Genomic DNA, 12,703 nt, shown 5'->3' on the forward strand with positions numbered 1-12,703 from the left:
ATTTGGTCTAGTGTCATAGTCTCCCCTTCGTAAGTGGGAGGTTGTGAGTTCGACTAACGAAAGACTAGTTGTAGCATTTGAGTTGTTTATCTGATAAAAAAAAAAAATAAAAAAAAAAACTCCCACCTAATCTTTGTCTAAGCAATTAGACGTTATGTCACTCCTCATCGTCTGCATACCGTCTAGCGACTTTTAAAACATTAAATAAAACAAACAAAATAAACCGGAGTGCCAATTTTTTAACTTAATTTTAATAAAATTTTTGAGATATTATTCGTGAACTAATTATCATAATCTCTTGCATTATCCGGCCTAAAGAGATAAAATCTCACTGGCTAGTATAGCTAGCAAGGTACGATGACAATCTCAGTAGGACATTGTCATGACTCATGACTCATGGCATGGGTGATTAGAATCAACCTAAACAGAGATTACAAAAAGAAATCCATAGGGTCATTCCGACCATAGACATCATCATCTTTGGCTCACTTATTAAAGACACCACCATATATTTTCAGATGCTCCTACTTTCCTTTGTCCAATAGCACATAGAGTACTACTATAGTGAATGAGATATATGCGCCTGTCCAATCTAGTTAGCACCAACTCCATTCACGGACACTAGGATCCACCAAAGCTTCGTCTTCTGATGCAGAGCCTTGTCTTTCTGCTACTAAAATAAAACCCAACACCATCACTCTCTTTCAACGGCTGCTGTGCATGTTCGACCTTTGGCCATCCATTCTTTTGACTCCTTTTGTCTTTCGTTTTTTTTCCTCCCTCCCCTTTTTCCTTTTACACTTTTTTCCTCTCTCGTTCTCTCTCTCTCTCTCTCTCTCATGCATTATTACAGCCACGGATAGCTGTCGGTGGAGTGCAAGCATCCTATGATGTTTTGTTGATATAAGCTGGTTCTGTGCTCTGACTTTCATTTCCAAACGTTACACAGTAATTGATCTGGTGTTTCACTTTACCAGGTGAGAACAAACTTCTTCTTATTCTTATTCTTCTTCTTAGCTTGAAATGGTATAATGTCAGTTCATATCATCACCTTTTTTCTCTAAATTTAGTAGTTTCCTTTGTTTCTTCTTGAATTTGTTCATGCATGCAGCTTGTAGCTCTTAGTTCTTATGCGGTAAGCCCATAGTTTATATTTTATTACTATTTTTTTTTGGTTCTGCAACTGTCATAGCATAAAATTTTCGGATTCCAAGTTTTGATATGGTGAGCATAAAGTTTTCTAATTTCTATGGTGATCGAAAAAATCGGCTTTCCTTCAAACATATAGTGATGATTCCAAGATGGTATTTTGATCGAGATTTTGGTAACATCTCCACAAAAATTAACTGATCCATATATGACTGTTATTTTCTCACATATTACTGTAATTGTAATTATAGCAAATTGGTTAAGAAAGCATAAAATATAGCATTAATGTTAGGAACAGCTTAGAATGCCAATCTCATCATCATCTTGATCAGTAACTTTCAGCTTCTTCTTTCTGAGTTCTGACAGTCTTTTATAGCCCTCCATCTTAGTTTTACTTCTTTTGGATCCTGCACTTGGATTTCTGGAAATTTACATTCTTTTTTCCTTAACTCAGTGAATTATGTTTTTAAACCAGCAGTCTGGTCCATTTTGCCTCAGTTTCTGGGTGAGACGCAATGTGGTCACTGATTGGTATAGATATGCAATATTTGTAAGTAAAGACACTGAGATCTCTTAGTTGTAGCTTTCTTCTTATGGTTCTGACAAACATTTTTAGCCCAGTAATAGTATTGTGCATTTGAGGCGATAGCAGTAATTTCGATTTGGGTGTTTCTGTAACATCTGTTAAGGAAATAACTTGTTAACCTTCGGATTTTATGCTATCTAGATAGGATCTTTGTACAGGGGTGTATGGTACAATTTCATGTCAGGTATAGAGAGAGAAGCATTTTACCTCTCTAGATAGGATTTTGTTTCACTGGTGTATGCAGAATTTCGCGTTAGGTACAGAGAGAAAAGCATTTCACTACTTGTATAGTAATATGCTATCTGCACCGGTTGCACACCAATGAAAATGTTATGACTTCTGTTGAAAGAAAATTAGTACATTTGTTTTCATGGACTCTTATACCAAATCTCAATGTGATTTGGCTGCTCAGGCGATCACTTCATTTCATTTTTATTAAGATTGTTACGTGACTTTTCTTTGCAGATGGTGTTTTTAATGCTTATTTAATTCTCCCTTTCTGTTCTTGAATAGCAGCTGAAATCATGGACCACAAGGGTTGGCTTTGGAGGAAAAAATCTTCAGAGAAGATAATTGTTTCAACTAACAGACTTGCCATTCCTTTAGGAACAATTGAAGAAGAGGTAACTACCGCTTTTAAAACTACTAAAAGCATTGCCAAACTGGCCAGTAGGGCCATAGTCTTCTTTGTAGATGTTGAATTCATTTTCTGTGTCACCAATGTGTTATCATGTTAGGTACAAACAAATCCGCCTGAGAAAGGAAATGATGTAGAGAGACCAGGGAAAAATCTAAATGAGAAGTTAGCTTCAGTCCTCCTGGACTCTAATGTTAAAGAAGAAGGCACACCAGGTAATTATCAGTTATGCATTTCCTCTTTTTCAGATTTTCCATCCTGTTTCTTCTTTAAGAAGTTTGCTTTGTACCTCATGGTAACCCGCTCTTTCTCATTGGTTGCTTATGTTGGCTTTTGTCAGGAGATTTGGTACCAAAGCAAGAACTAGATGAAGCTTTGAGGCAGGGAATAGCTGCAAATGAAAGATCGATTCATTCGGATGATGCATTGAAAGAATGCATGGAACAATTAATTCTTGTTCGGGAAGAACAGGAGCAAAGAATACATGATGCTGTTATGATGACATCGAGAGAGTATGAGAAATCTCAGAAAAAATTAGAAGCTAAGTTGCGAGAGACAAGTGAACAGGTTACAAACTTAGCTGTGGAAAATACGAATCTGACCAGGGCCCTTCGAGCAAAAGAGAAGTTGATGGAAGATTTACGTAGACAGAAGTCTCAAACAGATGCAGAATTTAGTGCACTAATGGCTAGACTGGATTCCACAGAAAAAGAAAATGCCTTCTTAAGATATGAATTTCACATGCTCGAGAAGGAACTCGAGATTCGTAGCGAGGAGATGGAGTACAACCGTCGGTCTGCTGAAGAATCGCACAAACAGCACTTGGAGAGTATGATGAGAATCACAGAGTTAGAACAAGAATGTCAAAGACTTCATCTTCTTCTGCGAAAACGGCTGCCAGGTCCTGTTTCGATGACTATGAAGAATGAAGCTAAAATGATGGGGAGGGATCAGACAGAGATGAGAAGAAGGAAGCTTAATCCTACTAGAGATATGATCGTAAGAGATGCCAACATGGGAAACTCTCCTGAAATACCAAATAAGAATATGAGTTTCATGATTGAGCAGTTACGTAATATGGAAGAAGAAAACAAAGTTCTTAGAGATATTTTAACCAGGAAAAACTCTGAGCTCCTTTCTTCGAGGAACATGCATTCTCAAACAGCTTCCAGATTGTCTCAAGCTGAGAAATCTATGGAGCTGGCACGATGTAGTCCCATCCCAAATGATGTTTCTCGATCTTCAAGGTATGACATTTGCAGTGATGATGGGATGAGTTCCTCCGAATCTTGGGCTGGTGCATTACTGTCAGAGTTGGAACATTTTAGAAGTGGGAGGCTTAAAAGTCCACAGCAGCACAAAGAAATGGAGGTTTCAGACATGAGCTTAATGGATGATTTTGTTGAGATGGAGAAATTGGCAATAGTTTCTGCAGATACACCTCCTAAAAATGCCCATAATCTTCGTTTTAATGGTAAGGACCTGGTACGAGTTGAAGTTCAATCTAGCGTCAGTGACATAAGAAAGTATGGCGAGTCCAGAGATGTAGTACCTGAGAGTTCTTTTGACTGGCTTCAGGTTGTTTTAAAAGCAATGTTGGAGCAAAAGAATGTTTCAAAACGAAGTCTAGATGAGCTATTTGAGGACATCAAAATTGCTTTGGGTTACCTAAAACAGCCAACTAAGCATGAGGCTAGTAAAACTGCAGAATATCAAGAGGAGTCACTGTGTCTTGCTCTAGTTGCTTCCTCAAATGAAAACAAGGTTGGTGATAAATTGCAAGAAGAAAACAGCAGATTAAAAAATGAACTGATGAATATGGAATCTGCAAAGAAAGAAATGGAAGCTAGGCTACAGTCAGAAACTGAAAAGAATGAAGCGTTGATGGTACAACTTCAGGAATCACAGCAAAGCCTTGGAACCTTACAAACAGAACTGGAGAGTCTGAGAGAAGCGGAGAGGATGATAGAAGACCAGCTCGAAAATCAGAAGTCGATTAATGAAGATCTCGATACCCAGCTGACTATTGCCAAAGCAAAGTTAAATGAAGTCTTCCAGAAGTTCTCGTCTTTAGAAGTGGAATTGGAGGATAAACATAACTGTTTTGAAGAATTAGAAGCAACATGTCTTGAGCTCCAACTCCAGCAAGAAAGGTAATCATCGGTCCACTGCATTTTACTTGAGTAATATAGTTTCTATTCGTTTAATGAGAGATTTCTGATTTGTGAAATGTCTGGTTCACAGTGCTGCAAAGACGGAAACTCCAGAGTATGACATAAGCAAAGAGGAAAAACAGTCCCAACCTGTAAGTTACTCATACCCATCTTCCTTGTTTCCTAACTTAGTTAATGGAGTTAAATACCAACAAATTACCAGAATAGAGGACTGCTGCCAATAGAAGATAATCACATTCGTTCCAGCCATCTGTGTTCTGTCTGTTTGTAAATTGACAGACCAGTTCCAAAAGGCAATGAGCAAATGATTATGTTGTAGAAATGGTTAATCATCTCTATTATATTACACTTTGTTTTGAAAGGAGTTCAACCATTCTCAAGTGAATAAATACAAATGAACTTCCATAAAGAATGTTCTAATTAGGCACTCTGGTGTGACAATTGTTAAATTTTTAGGGATGGGAAATCACAACAGCTTCAGTGAAGTTGGCAGAGTGCCAAGAAACCATCCTAAACTTGGGAAAACAGCTGAAGGCACTAGCTACACCAAGAGAAGCAGCACTGTTTGACAAGGTGTTCTCGACCACCAGCGCTGCAGCCAACACCAAGCGCTCTTCCCTACGTGATCGAATGCTAGCTGATGAAGATCCCAGAGCAGAGGTTCTGAAGTCTCCAAAAGATAAACAAGCAATGAGGGATGCAGATGCACAGAAACCATCCCTCCTTCACTCTGATAGTCATAACGCATTGTCCACTCCTAGTGCTCTGGTAAATACGCGGCAAGGTCATTTTGGTTCAAAGCATCTGGCTATTGTGCCGAGTAAGAAACAGGGAGGTTTTGGTTTTCTAAGGAGGCTACTGCTGAGGAGGAAGAAAGGAAGCAGCAAGAAACCCCAAACCTTGGCCAAAGCTTGATTTTCAAAAGGTGAAGAACCTAACAAGAAAAAACCGCAGCAAATCACAAGACTTTTATGAGGTAATAAGACTTGGTACATGTGACTATTGATTTCTTCTGCTGTTTGGTTGTTTCTCATTAGTCATTGGCATTACTAGAGTTTGAGCTTCTTTTGTAGCATAATGTGAGCGAGAGAGAGAGATCTGTGACATTGTGAGTCTTCCTGATGTATATATTTCTTTGTTTGAAGTAGCTTCGATGACTATAAATTACATAATTAATGACAGACGATGAGCAGATCAAACATAATTACATTTCTGGAATTGGCCCTTCCTACGTGAAAGTCGATCTTTCCAGTACAATCAATTTTATTGTACAAATTCTACGAGTGAATCCAATCAATGACTAATCTTACATTTCATATTTAAACCACTCTAATTTTATCTATTCCAATAAAACCTATAGTGGTCCTTCTAGGTTTCTGTGATGGCTGCAGCTGCTTCCTTCATATCAAGTAAGGCCTCTTCGAAGCACTTAGCGAGAAATGCTGGGTCAGGGATGATATCTTTAGCCACCAATATTTGCATGTCTGCCCTTTCAGCATAGCTCACCATGTGCATTGTGAGTGCCTGCATTACCACACCAGCAAAAACAATCATGTTATTAGACATCTATATCACATCTGCTGTACTCGAACATTCAGTTTTGCTAGAATTTGAAGTGATTCTATGGCAGTACATGGGGCAAACTTGATGAACTGGCTCTTAGGTAAGTTATAGGGTTGCCTCCAACTGTAATTTCTTCTTGTGGACCGAGTATATTTGAGATAGTAAAGCTAGTATTGCAGAGAATCCGGTAATTCAGCCAGGTAGCAACCTGCATACAATAGATACAAGCAATTTAACTTTGAACATACAAATTGGAAACTGAACTTTCTATTCTTTTGTTATTTCAAAACCTCACTTTGGTCCTCACCTTTGGTCCAAAGTAGGTCATCACAAACAACCCAATTTTGTATGAGAAATGACCCTCTACAGATTGCTTCTTCTTGTCAATCATCACCTTTGATCTCTTGAGATAGGCTAGAGGGTCGCCATTGCTCTTAGAGTTATGATAATATATAGGTAGGAGAAGCATGCCGAACTTGTTGCCCCAACTTGATCCTGAATTGCTTCTCATCAAATCGGATAGTTCCTGGCACAAGTTCAAGTTTCAATCATTTCCATAAAGAAAAAACGAAGAGAATAGAAGGAAGTAAGGATGATAGTTACAACGAACCTGCAATCCAGGTTGCTCTCTCAGATTAGTCATGGCTACCCCTGTAATTTGAACACCCTCAGGCAAAGCTGACAAAGACAATTGGGTTTAGTCACGGTGATCCAATGTCATTGCTATTTGATTCAAATGGAAAAGTATAAATACAACCCCAGTTGTCACACAACTTTTACCATTTGGTTTTCTGTGATCCAAGTATCTTGATATCCCTGATGAAATCACCCCAAAAAGTACATCATTGATGGTCTGCACAGAGCCAAGAAAGTTTCAGAGTCAAAAACCCTTAATTTGTTAATGTTCAAAAAGAAAAATGTAGCTAAGCCAATAAATAGAAAAACTCATGACAGACATGAAAAAAGCACAACTCACCGCATTAGGAACAGCTTTCTTCACAAGCTTCATATCTTGAAGCCTAAACTTTGCAGTAGCTAATTTCCTAGGCCAGAGCTCAACCCCATCACCTCCACTGATCTCAGTTTTCCGATCACAAACCCACAAACACCTCAACATAAACTCCACCACAAACACCAAGCTAAACCATACCATTGCCACAAACCCACACAGCAAAACCCACAGACCCTTCCTCTTATTCACGCCTTTACTCTTTCCCGACGCCAAAGTCGGCAACTTCTCCTCGTCGTCGGCTCTCCGGCAACTCGCCAAGAACATCGACATAAGCGATATCCCATCTCCCAAAGCATGGTGGATTCGGAATATCCCAACCTTGTGAGCAATCAGGAGATGAAACTCCCACATGGGTTTGTCGGTGGGGAGCCCCGAGCCGGTGGAGAGGTCGGCCAGGTAGTCGTTGACGGCGGTCTCGTCGTCGTCGGAGGAGGAGGAGACGGGGTCGTGGAGGACGATGACGTGGCGGTCGAGGTCGATGTGGGTGGTTTTGTGCCAGCGTTCTCGGCCGCGGGAGTCACGCACCATGAGGCTGGAGAATCTTGGGTGGGTGAGCATGAGGGAGGACCTGACCTGGGATTTGAGGGAGTCGATGTCGATTGGGTTTTTGAAGCCGATGACGCAGTAGATTATTTGGTTCATTTGGGGCTGGAGGAAGAGACGGCCGGCAGGGGTCACGGGCTCGTCGGAGTCGGTTGTTGCCGCTGCCGCCGACGAACCCATTAGAGCAAAAATGGGCAGAAATGAACAACGACAGAGATATGGGTAGAGTAGCTTGTGGATTAACTAATCGGGCATAGCTGGCCACATTTACTTCCAAGAAAAACAAGTGTCGTGGATTCAGGCCTTCAGGGTCGCTCTGATTAAGACGGGAGGAGACATGGACTCGTTGACGTCCCCTCTCACCAATGGGATGCGGAGGTGAGGGTGAAGCGAATTCATTTAAATAACAAATGAAGTAAATTAGATTTGAATAATCGAAGGGATGGAAGTCAATGAAGGTGGACAATACTACTGCTGAAACAAAAAGAGCGTGCTCTTCATAATTAAATTTATTTTTTACTAGCCTTCCTGCACGCGCCTTACGCGTGTGGAAGAATTCCCACTCGCGCGTCCGAATTCATTCATTCACTCTCTCTCACACACATATCTATAATCAATAAATGAGGACATATTTAGTTAATTTCTGGGATTATCACATAAAAGTGCTATTTGTAATATTATTGATCGAGTAGATAATGTACAAAACTGGCAATATTTGACAGCAGAATCTCTAACCACTTCCTACCCACGGACTGAACTTTTGGATTTGTCAAGCCAAATCCAGTAGAGACCTTTGAAAATTACTCGCGCGCGCGTGTGATTAGCTGTTTTCTTATGAATACCTTTAGACCATGTATTTAAAGCTCCTTTGAAGCTATATGTACTTAAAATGCATAATACATACATACTGTGTGTCAACTCTACGTGTTATGCTCCTACATCTTGAAGTTGACCTTTTACACTCAAAAACTTATTTTACCTTGAGATCAAATTATTACACTACGTACCAAGTTATCTTCTCGATGACCTATTTCATGTACCAACCTTCACAATCATGGTAGTAAATGAGCATCTTGCTTCTTATGTAACTTTTCATCTCCCACAATTGTTGTACAAATTAAAAAAAAAAAAAAAAGGTGTTTGAACCCAAAATTAACATTTTTTTTCCCAAAAAAAAAGGTAAAAACCATTGATCATTTCTACATCGTGATTAACCCTAAAGCCAACGCTACACTGCTACAGTCTACAACTCATATAAGTTTAACCAATTGAAGGGAGCTGCGCACAGAGACAAATAAAATCAATGTCGAATATTAACATAACTTCTATCAGAGTTAAAAGTGGGTTTTGGTGGTTATTTTGAATGCTCAAACAAAATTTCAACAACAAAATGCTCCAATTATTCTTCTTTTGAAGGCAGATTCATTGGTTTATTTAATCTTGCACTGCCTGCATTCATAACTAAACCAACACACAGGACCAAAAAGACAAAAAACAAAAAAATTGTTATCTGTTGATAAGGACCAAAACAGGCATCAAAAAACAATGAACAACATTTACATGGAAAAACTTTTGCACTTCTCAAATATAAAGAACAACCATGAACCATCTTCTCGCAATGTTCCTAGTTTCACACCAAAACCTCCCAAATTCTATATCTGCAGTACCTGAAAAAAAAAAAATATATATATATATATATATATAGGGAAAAAAATACAAACAGTACCCAACCTATGGCCGACTCCGAATTTCTGTACCCAAGTTTCCAAAACTATCACAATGGTACCCCAAATACCTTGTCCGACCCAACATATGTACCTGCCGTCCATTACGGCGTTAACCCGTGTGCCACGTGGCGTATTAGATGGGTATTTGCGTCATTTACTTACCCAGCCCTATTCATAAGTCCCTTTTTTCTCTTCCTCTCTCAGTCTCTCTGCCTCTCTCTTTCTCTTCCCGATTTGTTCTCTCTCTCTCTCTCTCTCTCTCCCTCCCTTCCCGATTTGTTGTATATAGTGGGTGATAGATAAGAAAACTTATATGAGTGTGTTCCTCTTGAAGAGAGGAAGAGAATGGTGTAAAAAGGTCGGCTGAAAGAGGCCGGAGACGGCAGCGAGGTCACTGGAAAAGAAGAAGGCAGTTTTGCTGTGTTTTTTTTTTTTTTTCTTTGCTCAATTTCGGGTTTTCCCAATTCTTCTCCTTGTTTCTTCTTTGTTGGTGCAAAGAATTTGGATTAATCTTTGGATTAGATGTTTGTGGATTTGGATCATATGGATTGGTAGTTTTTGCAGCTTCAATGATTCCCAACAAAAAAAAGTCAAATTCAATGAATCCCTGTTCAAGCTCATAAGTTTTAATTAATCTAGTCTTTGACCACCAAAATTTGTTCCTTTCTTCTTATGCTTAGTTGATGAATTAATCAAGATAAAATTTCCAATAGAATTATGAATGGATCTGTGGGGATACCTCTCCTTTTCTTCTGGGGTTGTAAAGAGATTTTGATGATGAAGGTGGGGGGTGGTGGTGGCGGTGATTATGGCTGAGAGGAAAGCTTCTGGTTTCAGAAGGGATAGAGAATATGAAGAGAAATGGATTTCGTTTGGCAAAGAAAGAGAAAATGGATTATAAAGCCAAAAATAATGGTTTTATTTTTCTAGCCGTAGGATCTTAGAGTGAGTGGAAATGAAGGGCTGATATTCCTTTATAAGTAAATACATAACTAATAAAAAAAATTCAGTTAAAGAAAAATACTAATAAAAATTAAAAACTAAGATTAAGGCATGAAAGGACTAAAATATCCCTGAAATTATGCCACCTAGCTTAACAATTAACACCGTTATAGACGGTGTGTATGGATGTTGGGTCGCGCTAGATAACCTGGGTACCATTGTGATAGTTTTGGAAACTTGGGTACAGAAATTCGGAGTCGGCCATAAGTTGGGTACTGTTTGTATTTTTTTCCCATATATAGACAAGACCCACCCCGAATTCCACCCTGGAATCCGAAGTGGCCCTGCGGGACCCACCTTTAAAGGAGATTTACCAAAAATTTCGGCATAACCTCCCTTAAAAATGGATAACCCAAAATCCTGCGGAAAACCAAAATTCACTTCTAATCATCCAACCATAACTCCTGGAGCCACCCTGCTCCCAAATTTCCTCCAAATCCGTCTCAAAGTTAAAAACATCATACATAATCTCCGTAAGGTACAAGTTACTACAATCACCAAAGTTAGGCCATAGACCTCAAATATAATACATATAAGTTGGGTCACATATCCCTTAGTAATCAGAGCATTCTAGGAATATAAATAGACAAGGAATACAGTAGGTTACCAGGTAACCTACAGAATGTGATGGCGGAAGCAGGTACGGTCACTATGGCTCACCCTCGTACACCGAGCAACAGTACTGCAATCTGGGCATTTGAAACCGAAGGGCCCAGGGGAAAAGTATTGAAAAACACGTTAGTGTGAGTGGACAAAAATAAATAATTAAGATGATTTAAATGAAGCAAACTTAAATACTTTCCCACTTATTTAAATTTATAAAACTTCGATGCATGCCACGTTTATAAAACACATTTCTTTAAACTCAAAATCTCGTGAAAACATACCAGCCCCGCTGGTTAAGAGATATCGGACTAGGCCCCGCTAGTCAAGTAATAATAGGATATGGGGAAGAGATATCACCATACGGGTAAAGGAGCCCCTTAGGCTCTTCCTACCCTCGACTGCCACCCACACATAGATTGTGTGAGGAGGAGAACTAATAACCTCAACTACCACTCGCACATAAATTGTACGAGGAGGAGAATATCACCTCGACTACCACCCACGTGAGGAGGAGAAAGCTACCTCACTGCCACTCACAAACACAAAGTAAGTGAGGAGGAGACCTATTCACATGACCCGCGTATGGTGAGGAAGGAGATCGTCCAAAGCCAGTAAATCTGTATAATTTCCCAACTTATCTCGCAAAATCGGTATCCAATAAATAAAGACGTGACCCCGCACGCCAAGCTCATCCCAGGTTCAAATATAAATATGGTATAAATAAGTATAAAGTCTTGCCTCATCGAAATCTCCATTTTATCTCAAATCGCCGAATATAAATATAAAATAAATAGTATAAATTTCCGAATCCGCATAAATCAAAATCCTCAAATCGAGCATAAAGAATCTTAATTCAAAAGTTCAAACCAATAAATCATTCAATAATCCAAACCAAAATAAAATGCTCGTTAAATAAGTTGATAAATCGATAAACTCAAGATTTGCGGAATATAATTTGCATGCATCAATTAAATCAAAGGTCCACTCACAATATGCGGTCAATCCTGACGTCGCTCGTGGTTCTCCTCGTATGGAGACTCCTCTCGTCCTGTACGAATAACAATCATAAATATGTATAATTCACAGGACTGAACTTTAACTTTACGATACTTATAATTGGAAATTCAAAAATAATCCCCCTTCCTAAAACCGACTTCTCAACACTCTACAACATCCATCCTTAATACTCCGTCAATATTCAATCATCGATAAATTAATTCTCGAGTGAATTCGAAATAATTCCGGCATTTGAATTCACGTAAACCGTTAATTATACAATTTAAACTCAATCCGAAATTCCTCCGATGTCAACCAAACTTCACACATTACATTCTACAATCATTAACTGGTATAGGGGATTAAAACGACATCTAAAACCCTGCTATACGCGCCTCCACGCGCTACCTACAGTGGCGGCGCGTGGGGACCACGCGCCGGCGGCGACCTTCTCCGATGACCACCAAATTCCGGCAACAACATCATCTCAACAGACCCAAACAACTTCTCAACTACAACATTGATCAATTTTACCTCTAAGTGGCCGAATCGAGCTGGTGAAGGAAAGCCCTCTGAAAACTCAAGAACCCTAAAAATGGAAATCGTTAATTCTACCTCTACAATGTAAATTGGAATGAAATACTTTAGGGGAAATCATCTTCGTCAAAAACCGAACCTTCGACGTTAACTTGGTGGCCGGAGGTGGCC

At 39.3% G+C, this 12,703-nt stretch overlaps 2 protein-coding genes across 8 annotated transcripts; one reads left to right on the forward strand and one right to left on the reverse strand.

Moving 5' to 3' along the window:
* The first annotated feature begins 554 nt into the window (after nucleotides 1-554).
* Nucleotides 555-5,693, forward strand: LOC133735240 (filament-like plant protein 7). 7 transcript variants are annotated; one of them, XM_062162650.1, is made up of 7 exons: nucleotides 555-977; nucleotides 1,625-1,699; nucleotides 2,252-2,358; nucleotides 2,473-2,587; nucleotides 2,713-4,525; nucleotides 4,617-4,677; nucleotides 5,003-5,693. In XM_062162650.1, the coding sequence occupies exons 3-7, from the start codon at nucleotides 2,260-2,262 to the stop codon at nucleotides 5,459-5,461; spliced, it is 2,547 nt and encodes an 848-aa protein (XP_062018634.1). In that variant the 5' UTR covers nucleotides 555-977; nucleotides 1,625-1,699; nucleotides 2,252-2,259; the 3' UTR covers nucleotides 5,462-5,693. The 7 variants fall into 7 exon arrangements, with proteins under 7 accessions (XP_062018634.1, XP_062018635.1, XP_062018632.1 ...); XM_062162651.1 differs by having other exon boundaries at nucleotides 1,628-1,699; nucleotides 2,249-2,358; XM_062162648.1 differs by having other exon boundaries at nucleotides 1,628-1,699.
* A 39-nt stretch (nucleotides 5,694-5,732) lies between these two features.
* LOC133735242 (wax ester synthase/diacylglycerol acyltransferase 11-like) lies at nucleotides 5,733-8,032 on the reverse strand. The gene is made up of 6 exons (XM_062162654.1): nucleotides 7,086-8,032; nucleotides 6,890-6,962; nucleotides 6,720-6,787; nucleotides 6,417-6,635; nucleotides 6,180-6,317; nucleotides 5,733-6,070 (listed from the first exon to the last, which is right to left on the reverse strand). Exons 1-6 carry the CDS (start codon nucleotides 7,842-7,844, stop codon nucleotides 5,915-5,917), a joined length of 1,413 nt encoding a protein of 470 aa, XP_062018638.1. The 5' UTR covers nucleotides 7,845-8,032; the 3' UTR covers nucleotides 5,733-5,914.
* Between the last annotated feature and the right edge of the window lie 4,671 nt (nucleotides 8,033-12,703).

Source organism: Rosa rugosa, chromosome 3 (assembly GCF_958449725.1).
Source record: "Rosa rugosa chromosome 3, drRosRugo1.1, whole genome shotgun sequence".
Taxonomy (NCBI): Eukaryota; Viridiplantae; Streptophyta; class Magnoliopsida; order Rosales; family Rosaceae; genus Rosa; species Rosa rugosa.

Coding starts and splice junctions, on each gene's coding strand:
- LOC133735240 (XM_062162650.1), top strand. CDS start 2,260: ATGGACCACAAGGGTTGGCTTTGGAGGAAAAAATCTTCAGAGAAGATA. Junction 2,359..2,472: donor TAGGAACAATTGAAGAAGAG/GTAACTACCGCT, acceptor TTATCATGTTAG/GTACAAACAAATCCGCCTGA. Junction 4,678..5,002: donor AGGAAAAACAGTCCCAACCT/GTAAGTTACTCA, acceptor TTAAATTTTTAG/GGATGGGAAATCACAACAGC.
- LOC133735242 (XM_062162654.1), bottom strand. CDS start 7,844: ATGGGTTCGTCGGCGGCAGCGGCAACAACCGACTCCGACGAGCCCGTG. Junction 6,963..7,085: donor AGAAAGCTGTTCCTAATGCG/GTGAGTTGTGCT, acceptor GGCTCTGTGCAG/ACCATCAATGATGTACTTTT. Junction 6,636..6,719: donor GAGAGCAACCTGGATTGCAG/GTTCGTTGTAAC, acceptor AACTTGTGCCAG/GAACTATCCGATTTGATGAG.